Source organism: Mauremys reevesii, linkage group 7 (genome assembly GCF_016161935.1).
Source record: "Mauremys reevesii isolate NIE-2019 linkage group 7, ASM1616193v1, whole genome shotgun sequence".
Classification (NCBI taxonomy): Eukaryota; Metazoa; Chordata; order Testudines; family Geoemydidae; genus Mauremys; species Mauremys reevesii.
In genome coordinates, this window is record NC_052629.1 from 19787660 (window position 1) to 19807571 (window position 19912).

The following is a 19912-nucleotide window of genomic DNA, read 5'->3' on the forward strand; positions in this document are numbered from 1 at the left end:
CTGTCTTTGTGCAATTAGTATCTAAAATGTATTTACATTTATTGTTCTTGACACTAATTATGCCAATTGAGTTTCTACTTGTCTAATCTTTGTGCTAGAAATATAGGCCATGAAATCTCTAGTGAACTAAACGTGTGACTCAGTACACAATTGCTCAATAAAAATGAATGATGACTCATGCAGTATAAATACACTGAAGATTCAGCACCCGGATAATGATTCACATACTTCAAGTCCAAGCATATTATCTTTATATTTGCAGAGCAAGACAGGAAGAAATATTTCTTTAGCACATCCCACACCTATGTCTGGGGTGATATAAATCTAGATTCCCCCCACCCCCCATTTAAAGTTAAAAGGGTGATAATTAAGACTGGTGAATCTAAAATTAGACTGACAGTATTAGCTTTCTTTTGGTTCATGGTCATTTACATGGCATGAGCCTGCTGGTACCTATTGTGATCTCCCTCATCCCTGAGTCCATTTTTATTTGCATCTACAGTGGTATTAATCCAAAATAACTCCTTTGATTTCAGCTGAGTTACCCTCAGGGGTTCCCAAACTTGGTTCGTAGCTTGTTCAGGGTAAGCCTCTGGCAGGCTGCGAGATGCTTTGTTTACCTGAGTTTCCACAGGTATGACTACTCGCAGCTCCCAGTGGCTGTGGTTCGCCGTTCCCGGCCAATGGGAGCTGTGGGAAGCAGTGGCCCAGCCCGTGCCACTTCCTACAGCTCCCATTGGCCAAGAACGGCGAACTGCAGCCACTGGGAGCTGCGAGCGGCTGTACCTATGGATGCTCAGGCAAACAAAGCATCTCACGGCCCACCAAAGGCTTACCCTGAACAAACCACGAACCAAGTTTGGGAACCCCTGACTGTAGATTTACACTGGGGTAACCGAGTAAGGAATCTGACCCTGCCTCTCTGTTTTATTCATATGATCGCACAATATACTGACATATGCCACAATTCTGTTACTCAAGAACTCTCGGTGTGCTATCAAGGAATGAGCATATTGCAATGTTCAGCACTCCGGATAGTCACAAGAGCAGACTGTTGAAACAACATGCATGGGTACATGCCGCCACCACTGTGGAGAAACCTGTTAGGATTGGATGGAAGGTTGACAAAGAAAGAAGCTGGACTTTTAGCCATATATTGCAGCATTCATTTTTGTAGCCAGATGGATTTGTTCATCAAGAGACAAGTTTAAAAACACATTGACATTTCAAAGCACTGTACATTAAATGCCAATTTTAAAGTTGCAAATGTCAAATAAATGTAAAGTTTCAAAAGCCATTTTGATGCAATAATAGTCACTACAGCAACAGAAAGAAAAATCATATTTAATATGCTGTGTTCATACTGATGTGAGCTCACAAAAATTTTAGAGACTAGCACACCAATGCACAAATCCAGATAAGACCTTATGTTCACAGATGAAACTAACACAATAAAGCTCTGATTTGTAAATAATCTTTCCAGGTTTATAATATTTTATTTTGTATCTCTCTCCATAAAATACCTCCTTCAATGCACACAATTTTGCTAGTGACAAAGTCTAAATATCCTTCTCTTGCAGCTTCAAGTCATTACTCTTTTTTAATGTTTTCCATGTGGTATTTGAGAGGAAAATGCTCAGCTTACATAACTCCAAAATATTATACAAATACATATTTAAGGACTTGTACTAACAGATGCATAAACATGACACTGGATGGAAATATTAGCAGGCTGATCCACTGTCCATTGAAATCAATGAAAAGACTCCTATTGACCTCAGAGAGATCTGGATCTACCATATGGCCAAAACATGAATTGTTAGGAAAAAGCCATGTGCCTTTTAAAGTAGGTTACCATAAAAAAGAAACCTGCTTTCTGAGGTCTAGAATTTATTTCCTGTAATGGTTTATAACACACCCCAATATTCTGTCCAAAGGTAATAAATGAAAAAATATCAAGTTCTGTTGATGGACATTGAATTTCCTTTGTAAGCTCTCACAAAATAACTTGGCAGAGGTATTTTTGGAAAAGACTTATCTGCAGTTAGGATAGATTTGGAAAACGCACAGTTCTCAACTTCCCATAAGTTTGCCTTTCCCCTAGTATACTCTAAAAAAATCTAAGGGTCGACAGAGCTCAACTATCTAAAATAAGGACCCCAACACAACCACCCACCCCACATATACACATGCAAGAACTGAAATTGCATTATCTGTGGCCTACCTGTCTCATTTCTTTGTAGTTGTGGTGTTTAAAATCAAGATCATCTGTGGTTGTCATTTCATTTCTTCTGTGATAATAATTATTTGGGTCTGAGAAAAGAAATTTTAAAAATTGCATATATTTATTAACCATTAGCAAAGGGAAAGATGCCAAGCACGGAGAGAAAGTGTTTTACTCTGAACGCCACTCTCCTACTCATATTTAATGAAGACTCTTTTAAGTAGCTGAAGTAAACAAACAGCAGCTTTGAAATATTACTAATTACCATACAAATCAACTCATTAAACCAAATAGGACCAAGTAGGCAGCAATATTACGGTAACTGAGACATTTGCTCTGCATTAACAACTAAAGTTTAATAGGAAAAGCAAAAAACACATTCCACTCAGTGCTTTGTAAAAGGGCAAAAGACGCTAGAAAATAATCAAGGCATCAGTCTGATGTATTTAAGAAAGAATGGAAACACCACTTCTAAAGAAAAAGCCCCAGCAAATGCTATGTTTCTACTAGAATAATTACCGTAGTTACGGTAGAGAACCAGTAGCTATTTGTTATTGCTGAGCATTTTCAGAGATTATGTACTGCCTGAAAAATATTGGGTCTAATAAATAATGGATCCACTTTTAGTAGTAAGAAATATTTCTAGTTAAGTATTTTCTTAAACTCACTGCACAAGTTTTTGGGGTTTTTAATTTAAAATTAACAGACTATTTTCTTTACCATGTGGATATAATTTACTCTGTGTGATGTGTTCCATGAAAACATTTCTCAGCAGAAGGCAGGCCATCACATATCTAATTAAACCAACAGGATGACAATTAATAATTAGTATCAAGTGAAGATGGAGGTGGAACAAAAACCTGTGCTTTCTTGCCTTTCCAGGTGAGTGCACTGACAGTTCAGCTAAAGAAAAAGGTTGGATGAGCTACCCAGTTAGGAAAAAATCAGAAACACTCCCAACTCCAGCTTTTGCTCATTCTAAGCAGTGAACCTGAACCACCATTTTTGGACGTTTCTGAAATGTTAACTAAGTTTTTCACCCACACCAGGGATTATTTTTCATTCTTATTCTGTTCTGCACTTCCATGTTCTAGTCTATACCAGCGGTGCTGAGATACTTTAAGAATTCGCTCCAGCGCTGTTGTTAGAACATGACTATGGGAGCTTCAGTAAAGTCTTGCTCCTCCAAATCCTAGCCATCCCATGGAATTTGCTGTTGTCTGATGGGTCTCACTACAAAAAGACCACCTGATCTCAGTTGGCTTCCCAATTGGCTATAATACAAAGCCAATCAGATGAGCAGATATACATCTTGCCTCATGTGCCCACCAAGCAAATTCTGTAGATTCAACAGATTAAAGAAACTTCAAATAAGCATCTGGATTTTCAGATGATTATTGAGACCTAACTGGGGAATAAATTAATGTAACTACCTTAACCCCAGTGGTGCTACAATAATAATAAATATGGCACCTGAACTGAAAACATTTTAAAGGTCACACCACAGTAATATATCTGAAATGCAAACCACACAATCTCCTCTTCTCAGAAGAGACAGAATATGATGTGTTTAATGACACAGAAAAAAAAATCATTAAGATAAAAATAAACATCTTAAAATTGTCAAGATACTCTAGGTTTTCTCAATCATCAGATGTGAAAACATACAGTAACTGATTTTTCCCTAGTACTTAAAATTCCCTTCCTTTAAGAGAGATTTTCAAAGCCTGGCTTTTTGACCATGCATTAACTGTTCATGTCATAGGAATGGTAGATAATGATGTAAATTTGGTGGGTGAAACCAAAAAAAGGCAATAAATGGGACCTCCCATTTCCATTGAAATCCCTGAAAATAAAAATAAACCTACAAAGGGAGTATTGCACCTCTGGTTCTACTTCTAAAATGTGCACAATCTAAGATCTCTTGTGAACAAACATTAGCATTTTGCCAACCTCTATTGTCAGTCTGTTTTGACCATTGATTTTTCTGTTGCAGCAGGAATAGAGATTAGGAAAGTATAGAGCAAAATGCAGAAGACAAAAAAACAAAAAACAAAAAACCCCAACCAACCAAAAACCCACTATCATTTGCTGTACATTAAGTCCACCTTGGCAACAACTATTTACTATTATGCAAACAGAAGATAAGACCTCATGCAGCTAAAACCACTGTAGCATTTCAATTGTGATTTACTTATTCATTCCTGGCATCATTTCAAACAATCCCTCCACGTTGCAGGAAAAAGAAACCCTGAAAGTCTGTATGATTACAATGAATTCAAAAGAATCTATTGATTTTTTCCCTACTGTCAAGTTCTATTTAAGCCAGCACCACAGCTAATTTATAAACTGGCTGGCAAAGGTACTTTGAAAAAATAGTTTCTGACATCCTCCTACCTCTACCCCTCCCAAAGTGAAACTAGATAGGGTAAGATACAGAAATCAATTGCACTGGCAGGGGGATGGACTTGTGACCTTTTTGAAACCTGTACTCACACTATAGTGCCAAAAAACTTCTACAACTGCAGTTTGCTTTTTGTTTGTCCTATTAGAAAAGTTTTTCTTTATAGAGTGCTATGGCTGAGATGTTCAATGCAGTCTAAAATATTTAGACATACCTGTTAAAATTAAAGGAAGATAGTGCCTAAATCCCTCAGACAGTTTTGAAAATGGAGTACTTGTGGCACCTTAGAGACTAACACATTTATTTGAGCATAAGCTTTCATGGGTTACAGCCTACTTCATCAGATGCATAGAATGGAACATATAGTAAAAAGATTATATATATATACACACACACACACACACATACTGTAGTGGTGTCCTCTACTGGCCCCTTCACAAACTCAGTCGGAGACTGCTCCAAAGTAAATGCACCAGTGCTCTTTTATTGTTCGTGCCTGTCCTCGCTACCTACTATTTACATATCTTAAGGTATGTCTTCACTACCCGCCGTATCAGCGGGTAGCAATCGATTTCTCGGGGATCGATATATCGCGTCTCATCTAGAGGCGATATATCGATCCCCGAACGCGCTCCTGTCGACTCCGTAACTCCACCAACCCGAACGGCGGTAGCGGAGTTGACATGGGGAGCCGCGGACATCGATCCCGCGCTGTGAGGACGGTAGGTAATTCGATATAAGATACTTCGACTTCAGCTACGTTATTCACGTAGCTGAAGTTGCGTATCTTATATCGATTTTCCCCCATAGTGTAGACCTGCCCTTACAGACCAACACCTTGGGAGACCACTAGCTTCTCCTCCCTTTCCTGTCTCTTACTGAGTGACCAAAGAGGTTAAAGTGTTCTCCTACTGGTTTTTGAATGTTATGATTCCTGACGTCAGATTTGTGTCCATTTATTGTTTTGCGTAGAGCCTGTTTGGCCAATGTACATGGCAGAGGGGCATTGCTGGAACATGATGGCATATATCACATTGGTGAGTGAGGGATCATCTTTCAGGATAGGTTGTAGATCTTTGATGATGCGCTGGAGATGTTTTAGTTGGGGGCTGAAGGTGACGGCAAGTGGAGTTCTGTTATTTTCTTTGTTGGGCCTGTGACTGGGAATGTGCACCCTGTTCCTAATGAATATGCACAAGTTTGACCTCTCTCCAGCAAATTAAACATACTATGGACATTAAACACATCGTGAAGAAATGTACAGACAGCCAGTAGAATAAATCATAAGTTTATTTTCACGTGTTCTATTTCATTACATTTCTGAATGTTACCACGACACTTTAAATCAACAGTGAAATCACACTCTTCAGCTATATTGTGCGGATTCTTGTGTGTCATTTGCACTACTATAAGTCAGGAGTAACTCCAGTTAATTCAATTAAATGAGAATGGTGTAAAACCGGCATACACCAGAGAAGAATCAATAGGGTGACCCTATTTCTCAAAGTAAAAATGGGACACCACATGGGGCTGGCCCAAGCTGCTTACCTGACCCCGCCCCCCCCCACAAGTCCAAGTCCCCACCCGCCCCACCTCCTGCCATCCCTGCCCAGCGCTGGCTCAAGCTGCCTTGTGTTGCCACTCACCTGAGCCCCGCTGTGCATGACTAGCATCGCGCTCCCCCTCCACCCCCGAACATTCCTCCACATCCCATTAGAGGAGTATGCCCCACTTTTTTGGCAGAATTGGGCATTTGTCCCGTTTGCTCTTGCCAACTGGTCATCACTTGGCAAGAGCAAACAGGACAAATGCCTAGTTTTGCCAAAAAAGTCAGGACGTCCAGGACAGGGCTTAAAAACGGGACTGTCCCAGCCAAAATGAGATGTATGGTCACCCTAAGAATCAAGGCACCAGTCCACAGCAGTCAGCTTTCTTTTAACTGTTAATAATAAGCATGTTTAAAGTTTATTCTGGTTCTAGAAATATTACGGATTTTAGCAGCTCTCCCCATTCTAAGCATAGGAAGTACTTGCTCATAACAATATTTTATGTAACAATGAAAAGTGGAAGGAATCATTCTGAGGGCAACCATTATATTACTCTGTGCTGATATACAATCCCTTGATGAATATATAGGGATATCCATAAACTACACCAAAGTCCCTTATTGAATTTAGACTTATTTTGATGCAGTCCCCACACAGGCAAAAATTTCCAGGAAAGCTCATTTGAATTTTCCTAAGTAAAGACTTCAGGCTTTAGCTCCGCAAGGATTAAATTAAAATACAACGGGCCAGAGTGTGACCTGACAGTGAGCAGTTACTCTTATAAATAATCCCACTGAAGTCAATGGAACTGCTTCTGTAGATGATTGCTTATCAGTAGGGTATGGGTTTGAGTTATGATATGGCACATAGTGAGTCCATTGGTAGACTTAAGAAAGAAACAAACAAGAAAGCCAGGAATGTTCTGTAGCTTATTTGAAACAGCTAGTGAATGAAGCATCCACTGCAAAAAAGAGAAAGCCATCAAATAGGTTATATACCTGTACTTAAGTTAAGTATATATGGTACTTAAGTTATTTTTACCTCTTGGATCAAATTTGAAGAATTCTGAAAATTATATCATGTCATGAATTTATTCTATTAAAAGAATCATCTATTGGGGTGATCATTCTCTGACACAGTAAATACATGAAAACCTCAATTGAATTTTTGTCTCCTCTAATATTTGGGTATTTTTGATCATATCCAGCTTCTTTCTGCTTCATGTTACCTTTGAGAAAAGACTGGAAAGAAAAATACATCTATCCCTCTGAGGCAACTGCAAAAGACTGTATGTGTCAGTCTGTATCTGTCTAAGTAGCAACATTTTTGGAAACTAGTGAGGAAATTAAATAACCAGTGCCGCCTTCGTCATCTTTCTCTTCTGCTAGTGACTGTTGTATCATCCCCCTGCTGCAGAAAAGACTTTTTGTCATCTCTCCTTCTACAAATAAACATGCCTTGCCCTCGATAAAACAGGAAATCACTTGATATGTCTGCTGAGCCAGCACCTCCATAGTTGTGTAATATGTTTGTACAGTTTTCAGTAGGGCTAATGGATAGTTTAATCCTCCCTCTAGAAAGAGGGGCTGATCAAAAGTATCCTACAATGCACAAAAATGCATATTATGAATATTACATGAACATTTTTATGATAAATATGAGAGCATCTTAAAAGATTCAGTTCAGATAATCATTCCCCACATTGGTCCATAAATCAGACTATGGATCTTATAAGGAAAGATTTTCTCATGAGTTTTCCAGTGATATATGCTGTAGTTTCCAGTCCTGGCTATTTCTAGAAAATGCATAAAAAGGCAAACATATTTTCAAGTTAGCTAAACTTTTTAGCATCTCCTGAATGTTTGGCTTGAGCTTTGGATGAAGATTTGTATTGGTTCTTATTTTGCCTAAATTGGCCCCACAGCCCTAGAGGTAAAAATCTTTCTTCCAGTGATCATCCTTCCCTGTAAATTAGTGCTCATCACATTTGAAAATCAGGTTACTTATTAGGAACTCAAATAAGTACTTAAAAGGATAAATTCAATCTCTTATTATTCAAATTCTTGGCCTTAGGCACCTACATAAGTTTCATGATTTCAACCCCCAATTGCCTTTAAGCATGAATAAGCCTTTTTTATGGAAAATAATGGGAGGCATGAAGATATTCAACACTTCTAGAAATCAGGAAACATAATTAGGTGCTTAGGTAAGGATTTAAAGGTAGGATTTTCAAATGCAACGAGGCCTACCTCTGCTTCCAGTGAAGCCAGTTCAGAGTTATACCTCTTGTAACCTTTAGCCTAGTGGTTAAGGCATTCACATGAGATTCAACAAAAATTACGAAAATGTTCAGATGTTGTTCCACCCTGTCCAATTACCTACTGTATAAATCCCCATCAAAATCCTCAGCTTTTTCAAACATTCCAAAAATAAGCAACCCTCCATATTTAATGTGCATTTTTCACTGGCTATGATACTGTCTGCCTTAATGTCAAAGACAAACAAAAACAGCCACTGCAGAAAATGGCCCCCATAAATAACTAACGTGCAGAAGCATGTGTGATGTTGCACTCCATAATGCTTTATAGAAATATGCTTATGAGTGTAAATATGACATAACTGGAATATGTTTTATGCTAGATATACCATGTAACATATCTCTGCAAAGGTTATGATCTACTGAATATATTCATCCTATTTGTATGCATGCATCATTTTTGTATTCAAAGTTATCAATATTGGCTATGTACTTGTCTGATTTTAAGTAGCCTTAGTGAAGCATTTGGCCAGCTTCTTGAGAAAAGACTATTCCCAGTAAGAGCCCAATCAAGAAACACTTAAGCTGACAATAAACCATAAGAGACGCCAATCCACATCTGAGCTTTCCTGGGAACGTGGCATCGGCCTGTAAAGTTCTGAGTCATGCACGGACATGTGATTTGTCCATGTGACTCCAAAACTCCATCTTGGAGCTGGATTCTGCATAGGAGAGGCGAGGGGTTTCTACCCACAAGAGAGGCCCCTGGGAAAACCCCTCCATTTTGTCTTCAACTGGCTCAAGAGAGAGCCTCTCCACCCCAAAGAGATGCCTGAAAGAAACTGGAAAAAAGGGCAGTAACAGAAAAAAGGGGTGTGAGGGATTGCTGGACCCAGACTAGAAGGAGGCTAGTCTGTCAAAGAAGCTTATTGGAACATCTCTGAGGGTGAGATTACCTGCATTGTTTCCTACTGCATTAGGCTTAGACTTGTGTATTTTATTTTATTTTGTTTGGTAATTTACTTTGTTCTGTTATTATTTGGAATCACTTTTTACTTATTAATTAACCCCGAGTATGTATTAATGGGGAGGGGGGCGCAAACTGCAGTGCATCTCTCTCGATCAGTGTTATAGAGGGTGAACAATCTATGAGTTTACCCTGTATAAGCTTTATACAGGGTAAAATGGATTTATTTGGGGTTTGGACCCCATTGAGATCTGGGCATCTGAGTGCTGGAGAGAGGAGCACTTCTTAAGCTGTTTTCAGTTAAGCCTGCAGCTTGTGGGAGACGTGGTTCAGACCTGGATCTGTGTTTGCAGCAGGCAAGCGTGTCTGGCTCAAACAAGGCAAGGTACTGGAGTCCCAAGCTGGCAGGGAAAACAGGCTCAGAGGTAGTCCTAACACATCAGGTGGATATAAGTAAGGACCTTACACTGTTTCCATTCTAATCCAAGATGAGAAGGAAATCAGAACTTGGCCACTTAAACCAAAGTGAAGGTGAGCTTGCGGTTACAAAGGGTCATATTCTGATCTCAGTTACATCATCGTCAATCGACGTAACCCACTGAAGTCAAATGAGTTACTGTGAACTATCTCATGATGAGAAAGCAGAATTTGACTTTTGTCAATTGTAGTTTTTCCAGTATTTATAACATAGTTATTGTATTATTAAAAACATTTACTTTCCAAAGTACAACATTTTGCCTCTTTTCTTCTCTGGCTTGAATAAAGCAAGTTCAGTTTTACAGAACTGACAATAAACAGTTGTGCTACAGGAAAGGTGGAAAGTTCTTACATGTTGCTTTCCACCATGGTATCAGTGTCATCTTCAATATCCCCTGGACAACACTATGCTTGTCCCTCCTGTGCACTTGCCACTGGTTCCATGGTAATAAGAAGAGCTTCTCATTTACTTCTGTCTGACATCCAGTATTTTAAAGAATGTGCCTGTAGACACACTAACCAGAGCCATGGAATATACTTCAAATGGAAATCTGAGGTGCTTATTACTCTTTGCTGGTCCACCAGGTTCTTTCTGCTGTACTTTCAATCAGTGGGATGACCCTACATCAACAGTGGAATTGGCAGCAGCAAGTCTCAGAACAGGAGCAGTTAAAGTAGTAATGATAAGCTCTAGAAAGGCAGTTCTCTTTCTGTTTCTAGTATTTTTGAAAATACTATTCATAGCCCCCTGCAAAAAAAAAAAAAAAAAAGATCTATCCCTAAAATACCAGAATTTAAGTTTAAAGATAAGAGCAGATGAAAGATTAGGATGAGCAGTCGAAAACTGTAGAAAAGACTTGAACAAACAGATATACAAATATATATATACACACATACAAATATCTATATATAAACCTGACACTAGGCTATGTTATGCTAACCCAGGGGCCAGCAACCTTTCAGGAGTAGTGTGCCGAGTCTTCATTTATTCACTCTGATTTAAGGTTTCGCGTGCCGGTAATACATTTTAATGTTTTTAGAAGGTCTCTGTCTGTAAGTTTATAATATATAACTAAACTATTGTTGTATGTAAAGTAAATACGGTTTTTAAAATGTTTAAGAAGCTTCATTTAAAAATTAAATTAAAATGCAGAGCATCCTGGACCAGTGGCCAGGACCCGGGCAGTGTGAGTGCCACTGAAAATCAGCTCGCGTGCCACCTTCGGCACCCGTGCCATAGGTTGCCTACCCCTGTGCTAACCCATAACTGAGATATAAGCTTGAGGCATTGTGAAATTTTGAATGCCCTTTTTCTGGAATGGCCTTGACTTAGTTTCACCTTGTATATGGTACCTAGTGAAGCACTAGATATTTTTTGCATGAGTATGATTAATGAAATATCTAGCATTTAAAAGATCTTTTGTTGACTTTCAGGATGTGTGACTTCCGTAGTCTTAAAGGAAAATGGAATCATTTGCCACATTTAAAATTTACCAAGAGTTGGTAAATTTTAAATCCAGGTTGGATTTTTCCCCCTAAAAGATATGCTTTAGTCCAAGCACAGCTATCAGACCTGAAGCAGGAATTTATTCAGGGAAGTCCGTTAGTCTATCTTATGCAGGAAGTCAGACTAGATGTCCATAGTGGTCCATTCTGGCCTTAAAATCTGTGACTCTAGGCAATTCACAAGTGAGCCTTTCAATGCATCATTCTATTAACACTCTGGTACATGAACACTCAGTAAGGTTTATGAATCTGCACCTCAGCTTGAACATAAGAGCAATTCCTCATTAGATCAGATGTGTAATTTTGGTTTATTAATAATGCCCATTATACATATCTTTTAGTTGCATTTGAATAGAATTACACTGACACTATCGTTGTAGCAGGGTAGAATGTATTTCTGTTACCTTTTACACAACTTTGATTGCCCATTCAAGAGAGAGCTATTAATGCCAGGATAGGCTTTAGGACTCCTGTGGTCTTGGCAAAGTTTGTGGGCAATCCTGCCAAATGTAACTGAGAACTGTGCTTACCTGGCAGGGGGCAGCCTAAGATTTCCAGTCTCATACAGATGCTCCCTTCTTCGTACCATGACCGAGGGTTTATACGGATATAACGTGCAACAATTGGTACTGGCAGTTCATTGAGTACCGGGATCTCTTTCTCGCTGTTTCCTTCAAAAATCTATTCAGGTTCAAACATACAAAAACGTCAAGTTCAGTTCAACAGGGCTCTCCGAACCTTTGGTAATAACATCTGGAACTAGATCAAACTCAAAGTTGGAATGAGATTGTGCCCGGATAGGTAGGTGAGGGGAACTCAGAGATGAATTGCTCTTCAGGGGGAACACGCTCTCAGCTCAAATATTAGTGGGCCAGAGTAAAAGGGGAAAGTATCACAGTTCTGTCTTCCTCACCGTCTCTCTCAAACAACGTGCACCCTGCGGGCATCCTCATCTGCTGTAAATCAGTGTAGTACAACTGATATCAATGGATTTATACCAGCTTAGGATCTGGCCCATGGAGGGGACTCTGTATTTGATCTATCCCCTCCTGTGTGCAAGGAGCGGGAGCAGACCAGTTCTTCAAAATAACAGATGGTACCCTGCAGATCTACACTGCAGAGTGGGTCAGGGACTGGCAGAGCTGGGGCAGGAGCACTCAGACAATGAGAAGGACTAGGGGGGATACATACATCGTCTCCCTTTTAGCCTCACAGAGCTTCTCAAGAATATATACTACTACCTGGCACATCAAAAGTCAATATGATTCTTTTTTTTCCCCAAGTAATGCTTTCCCACTATTCCTTGTGGTGCTCTTGTTCTGTGGTACTCACCATATCTCCAGATCCATTTTTGACAGTGATCCATGCGTGACTGTCATTGCTCACCATTACTTTATAAGACGTCACCCAGTCACTCCTAGACAGAAGGCAAAGGGTTTTGTTGTTTGTTGTGGGGGTTTTTTTTGTTTTTTTGTAAATTGATGCAAGTGTGTTTAATATAGCAACACTCATAAAACTGCTAATTATGGAAATCCCAATTGGCAAAGTAATGTCAGCACTTGGCTGGTGAACTGAAATGCAGAGCTAGTTTTGGCAGATGATTTAAAAACCTAAGATGGTTGTGCTGTTCATTTCCAAAGATAATGTTCTGGGTTTCCAGAAAGAGGATCAGCCCTCTCCTTCCCCCAGTGTCTAAACACATTCTAGCCCCTTTGATGGTTTATCCAGACCATATGCATCGACTCCAGAGAATTTGCATTATCCATGAATGTTGCCCACTCCAGCCACAAAACATTATAATTCCTATCGTTACTGTCAGTGAGGATGAAAAAAGTAAATAAAGACTCTAGGAGTAAAATCCCCTGAATTTTAAGCAACAGCATTTCCATTCAGTGGCTCAGCCTACTTCTAATAACAGGCTGTTTCCATTTCCAGGTGCAAAAATTAGGGGTGCATGAATCCTGAAAAGTTTGGTGTTTTAAGAAAGGCCATTTGAACTGAACCCTGAAGTTGGGTTCACAGCAGATGGAAAGGAACCAACCCCTACAGGTTCACAAAGAGGTATCTTGCAGAATACCCAGCAGGCTGGGGCCCTAGCCAAGTGGGGATTTTGGACACGACTGCAATATGAATAAAAAACAGGAATAATATGGTCCAAGCTCCATAGACTTGAACTTTTTAGGGGCCATCACCTGCAGCCAGACCTTCTCTACTTCCAGTAGCCAGCCCCAGGCCAGGATCTCCCATTCTTACCTTATGGCCCTTGTCTTACACAGCTAATCAGGGCTTTACGGAGGAGTAAGAAGCCACCGCCTCTATGCTCAAGTGAATCAGACCTATCCAGATCCTGTGGTCAATCTGGTATGGAGCACAGCCCCTATTCACTGGTACTCCCTACTGTGAGTGGAGTTGAGATAGTAGAGGGGGGCAGGGAAAGGGTGAAGCATTGGCTCCAATGGCCCCCTACTCATGGACCAGAGGAACTAGTCAGGTATGAAAGAAGAAGTAAGCTACACCTTTTGAAGGGCAGCAATCACTTATTTCCTTCTCAACCCCTCCTTCCTGGGTTCGAGAGCCAGAGTGGATCAGGGGAGTAACCATCTCCCAGAGAGGTATGTCTGAGTCACAGTGCCTGGCTGAGATTATGCCTGGGAAGATGTAGCTCATGAAGCTCCTCTATCTGGGGCTAAACTCATAATTTAGCCCCCAGCTACTTCTAGGAAGTACTATAGTTTGTTGGTGGGTAGTAAGGGAGGCTGTGTAGGAGCAGGATTTTTTAATTGTACTATGAGAATTAATGTATGATTTGATTTCATCCTGCCAGCCACCCTTTTTGAATAGCAGAAAGGAATGACAGACCAGAACAATCCTTATGACTGATTATGGTCACCCTTTTGTTTTACGATAAGTTATGTCTACTATGGTTTCCTATATGTATTACAAATTAGGCACTGTAATTAAATATACATTTCTTTGTTTTAAGGCTTAGAAAGTAAGAGACGGGATCTTGTATTGTGTCTATGTTAAGGAGATTAGAGGAATGTTGAAGGCCTGGGGCCCAGTGTAAATTGTTTTGATTATAAGATTTAGGAAGGCTTAATTTACAATGCCTTTTCTTGCTCAACATAAAAACTGCTGTATACCTTTAACTGTAAAAGACTGTTTGTGTGAATGAGGAATGTATGCATCAGGAAAAGATAAGGTGGGAAGACCATTGTTATAGCCAAATGGTCAAGGAAGAAGGAGTGAAGAAACTTAACCACACCATCAACACGCAATGAAGGAAGGGCAGATTGACGACCCTAAGGTGAAGGCTGGCACCCCTTAGACAATTGATTACATCTAAACCAGGACAGGATGACCCTCTCGGAGGTGTATTGGAATGTTTACACCAATTAAGAAGTAATCAGTCAAAAACTGACACAGCAAAATCCATAGACTTCAACAGAGAAAAAGAAAAGCAGGGTGCTTTGCCATAGGGTTTGGGTTCGTCTTGCCACACTCCAGGAGCATTGGATTGTGACCGACAGAGCCCAGCTCCCTTCTGTGATCAATCTGGCTGGCCACTAGATTAATCCAGACTCTGGACTGGTAACTATAAACATCAACTGGCAGGACTGTGTGTGTGTGTGCATGTGTATGACTGAAAAGCATATGCTAACTGCTGTATTCTCAATAAATGTGGCGTTTTTGCCTTCTCCTCTATAAAAGAGCCCATGTGCTTTGTATAGCATAACAGCTGGGTGGCAAAAGGGAGCTTCACCAGCTTTCTAGCCTTCTGAACAATCTCATCCCATGTTCACCAAACTTCTGCAAGACGGGAGACTGATGTTTTCCTCCCTCTTCCATCATGAGGTGACCTCCCAGATAATGAGTAAACCAACCCCTGCTAGCAAAAATATAATGACTTGTGGGGCCTTACCTGCTACTGAGTGTATCTTACTCGTAGGAGTATTCCCATTAAAGTAAATAAGATTGTATATGATAGTAAGCACGTAGGGCCAGACTTACAAAAATACTTAGGTACCTACAGATGCAGATAGATGCCTAGGGGGATTTTCAAAAGTGCTTAGGCAGGTTAGGTGCCTGGCTCCCATTGAAAATCAGTAAGAATGAGGCTCTCAGCAGGACTTTTAAAAAGATCTCTGTAAGTTAGGTACCTATGTGCATCTTGTATATCTGTCCCCCATGAGCATTTTCCAGACCAGTTAATTGATTTGCATTTTGAATCAATATTCAGCCTTTAAAAAAAAAAAGAACTTTCCCATTACTACTAGTTTAAACTGCAAAAACTTGAATATTATCAGAGACACTGGACTTTTTGCCTTTGTACTTCAAAGCTGAAAAAACACCCACAAAACACACACTGCTGCAGTATTTTTTAAATAATTGTTAAAATCCAGACACCCTACACAGAACGCTGTATTAATTTTCTGTATCTCAATGCAGGATCTCTAGAGACAGGGGATTTACTGGGATATAAGTTCTGAAGTGCTATGCTGGCGTCTCAAGTCTTTCTGGCTGTAAAAGGATACAAAACAATATAACTAGCAACTTCAGAGCTCCGTATACATTCAGTTCACTTATAGTAGCATCTCTCCTTCCCTGATCTTGTTAAATAATGTGGTGGTTGCCCTAGGAAAGCCACTGTGATAATAAATTCTACAGATTTGAAGAGGCAGATTTACATCCAGCAGAGATGGAAATGAGGAATTTAGGAGACAACCCCTGCCAAAAAATAAATTTCAGTAAAAAAAATGAAAAATAAAAAAAAGCTCTAGAGCAGAGTCCACACTTTGAAATGTTCACACACACATGCGTGCACATGTACACACCCACACACCCACAAAGGGATTTATTTTTTGCTATTCTCCATGGCAACTTGACAAGGACAGGAGGCATAACCAAAAGGTCAGAATGGGTGACCAAAAAAGGTTTTATTGCAAACCCAAAGGCATCGTTCCTTTTCCTGCCGCCTACTACAATGCACCTCAGAATATTTTTATTTGGATTTTTAAAATAAAATGAGGATGAATAATAAAAATCAGTCCTTATTCCCATGCATCTGACGAAGTGGGTATTCACCCATGAAAGCTTATGCTCCAATACATCGGTTAGTCAATAAGGTGCCACGGGACTCTTTGTTGCTTTTTACAGATCCAGACTAACACAGCTACCCTTCTGCTCCTTATTCCTTGGTTTTCTTAAGGAACTGGTTTTGAATGTATTGGAAAAATAAATCAAACATTGAGTTTCTTTATGTCAAGATTCCAGATCATAGCTGAAATTCCATATAACTGAGAATGTTATAATACTGCAGCACAGATGTAGAATGTAAAAACCACCAGTCTACGACAGTATTAAACATCTCTTTCTTTGATATCATGGCAAATGTTCTGGTCCTTAACATTTTCTTTTAAAGGAACTAGCTCAATTTACTGACAAGAAATCATGTGGAGGCTAAAATTATATTCTTGACTTAAGTGTTTTTTATGCTACCATCTCCATTTTGATTTTCTCACTTCACACACTTGTAAATGTCCACATTTCTACAAAAGGAAAATGGGCACTGATCAGACTTGAACCTGTAACTTCTTGGGAGTGATAACAAGTAACATGCTTCTCAGATGAAGCCTGTCAATTAAAATACAAATGTGGCTAGATCTTACCCACAGATACATGTGCAGCTTGAAAGGATTGTACAGGATTGGTGGTAGAAGATAAGCCAGCCTAACATGGCAGCCCACACATCTGGTCCTCATTTAGCAGTGGTCTGTGGGTTAGGAAGTATCTGATAAACTGCAACAAATAAGCACACCTGTCCTCTTGCTCAGAGCAAGAAAGTGACCCCGTCTCTCCCACAATGTGATGTGATCTGGCTCCAACTGACACTGTTTGCAAACTCCCTTTGAATTAAATAATGCAGGAGTAGATGAATAGTGAATTGTTCTGTCTCTGAGAAATCCTGCCACAACCAGCAAGAGTCTCTTTGTAGAGGAAACACTGGGCAAAATCTCTGTTTCATCTTGCTGAACTGACTACTTCAGGATTTAGCGCATGCACTAGACTAGACATTAGCACTGAGATTTGAAGACAATAACAATTTTAATAGCATTTCATACCAAAACTTCTCAAGGCTCTTTATAAAAGATTAGGGTGACCAGATGAGAGGAAGAAAATATCAGGCCACATGGGGGTTGGGGGAGGGGTCCACTGGCAGAGCAAAAAAAAAAAAAAAAGGCCAAGTGCTGCCGGCGGAGCGAAATATCGGGACAAATTGCAGGACAAACACCTAAATATCAGGACGGTCCTGATTTTATCGGGACGTCTGGTCACCCTATAAAAGACGTATAAACATTTAACAACAGAACTTTCCCATTAAAGGGAATATAGGACTACTTTTTAGTATTTTAGGCATCTATAGCTCTTTTACAGAGAACATGCTGAGAAGCTGTGCTGAATTAATTCTACAAATATCAGGATCTACAATAGTCCTGTAGTATACTAAATCAGAGGTACCTATCTGCCTTGTGAACACATGAAAACCTAATACATGGAAATTCCCTATAACAGCATCATGAAAATACTGAATTCCTTATCAAACTATTTCCTGTGCACAGGACAGATAGTATAAACCTTGTTGGTAGACAGTCTGCCATTAAAGGGTGTAGATGTTGTTTTGTTGTGTCTGCTCCACAATGTTCTAATATAGACATAGATTTAAATGCAGCTTGCATGACCCTCCCACAAACCAAAAGGCATGAAGGAAAAAGGCCTACAAATGACAAGAAAGATGGATCTATTAGGATTCAGCTTGATTCAGGTGTTTCCTACAAAAAACATTTCTACTTTTAAGTCATTTCTGCCAGACTGTCTATCTCTGTAATAACACATCTACAAAAGATAAAAATGGTCTGCCTTTGTTGTGAAGATTTTATCATCTCTGTGTAAGTTTTATTAATCTCACAGAAGACAGACACAAAAATCAAAACACAATTGAAATGTCCTGGGCGTGGTGGATCTTTTATTTTTGTTATTTAATGTTTCTATATGGTATGCATTTTATCCATCTATGGTACTTCTGTGCTCCCATTACTCTTGTATCTAAACACCTCACAACTTCTCTGTGACATAGGAAAGCACTACTATCCCCATTTTACAATGGCAGAGAAGCTAATTGACTTGCCCTGGATCACACAGGAAGTCTGTGGCAGAGCAGGTAGCAAAACCTGTTTCCCATCATGCTGGCTAGCACTCTGACCACTGGACTCATCTTTCTCTCTTTAAATAGGAAACATTCATATCATTCACACCACAAGCCTACTGACCACATCTCAAAGTACTTTGATGTCACAAGAACAATGAGTTTTCCCCTCCCTCCATACCCCACTCCATTATAATGTGCCTACTTCTAACACGTTATAAATTCCATTCCCTTTCCTTCCTTTCTCTAATTTCCCAGCCTCTCACCCCATCTTTCCTTTCTCTCATCTTCTGGCTCTTACTTCCTTACTTGTCCTTTTCATCGTCCCTTCTCTCTGATAGACATAGCACAACCCACCATAAAAGTAATATAACACCAAGTGGTGTTGTCAGCAACAAAGATCAGGTTCAATATCTAGGAGTTCCTCTTAGCATTACACAACAGAACCGGTTCAAGTCCTGCGTCACTTGCAGTTTACTGTCTGAATCCAGGGGTGCATTCATATGGATCCACCTCCCGCTTCTGGGAGTGAATGGGTAGTTCAGCGATGCTGCCACCTCTGTCGCTGCTTGCCAGCATTGCAGTTGCTGCCACTGTTCACTGCTGTTGCTGCTGGCTATGATGCCGTGTTCTGAGGTTCCACCACTTAGCCCAGTTCTTAGCCCAGCTCAATGGGTAAAAGGGAACCTCACTGCTGCTCCATTTGCTGCATCTTCTGGGTTGGCTTTCCCTGGCACATCGTCCCCACCCAAAGTGTAAGTCTCAACCCCCAGACCAGCTTATCATTGATTTCAACTCTAGTTGATCACTAAGAGCTGATCAGACTTCTGGTTTCTGTCTTTAAATGCTGGAGGGTGAAGGTCCAATGGTATCTAGGACTCCTTAAACAGAGTGCCCACCACCAGGTAAGAACACCTACACCTATCCCTATCCCCTTGCACTTGGCTTTGGCATCAATACTCCATGCTTAGTGAGTGAGCTTCAATTTAGGGTGATCTACGCTCAGTTAAGTTCCTACTTAGTACAGTTCAGCTGTATACATAGTCATACACTAAGGATAACCCAAAACAGCCACAGTTGATCATTCTGGCAAAGCAGGTCTGTCTGCTGATCACCTAGGCACAGTAGGGTATGTCTATGCAAATATGGTCTGCTCCTGGAGTCTTTCTTCCAAGTTCATCAATAGATGGCAGCACAGAGCTCATTTCAACCCTGGCTTACACCAATACAGTTAATGCCAGCTGCAGAAATGGCACAGAGGAAGATCGCAAATTGTTATCTGCCTGCTTTCTAGCCAGTACATAGATCCAGAATTGTAATTGTTTG

General features: G+C 40.1%; 1 protein-coding gene across 5 annotated transcripts in view; it reads right to left on the reverse strand.

Annotated features, from left to right (window-relative positions):
- CPXM2 (carboxypeptidase X, M14 family member 2) overlaps positions 1 to 19912 on the reverse strand; it is a 123423-nt gene that overhangs the window by 26889 nt on the left and 76622 nt on the right. For all 5 annotated transcript variants that reach the window (XM_039481913.1, XM_039481912.1, XM_039481911.1 and 2 more), the window contains 3 exons: positions 12715 to 12799; positions 11913 to 12063; positions 2225 to 2313 (listed from right to left, as the gene is read on the reverse strand). In XM_039481913.1, coding sequence (XP_039337847.1) covers positions 2225 to 2313; positions 11913 to 12063; positions 12715 to 12799 — 325 coding nt within the window. The remainder of the gene's footprint in view (positions 1 to 2224; positions 2314 to 11912; positions 12064 to 12714; positions 12800 to 19912) is intronic.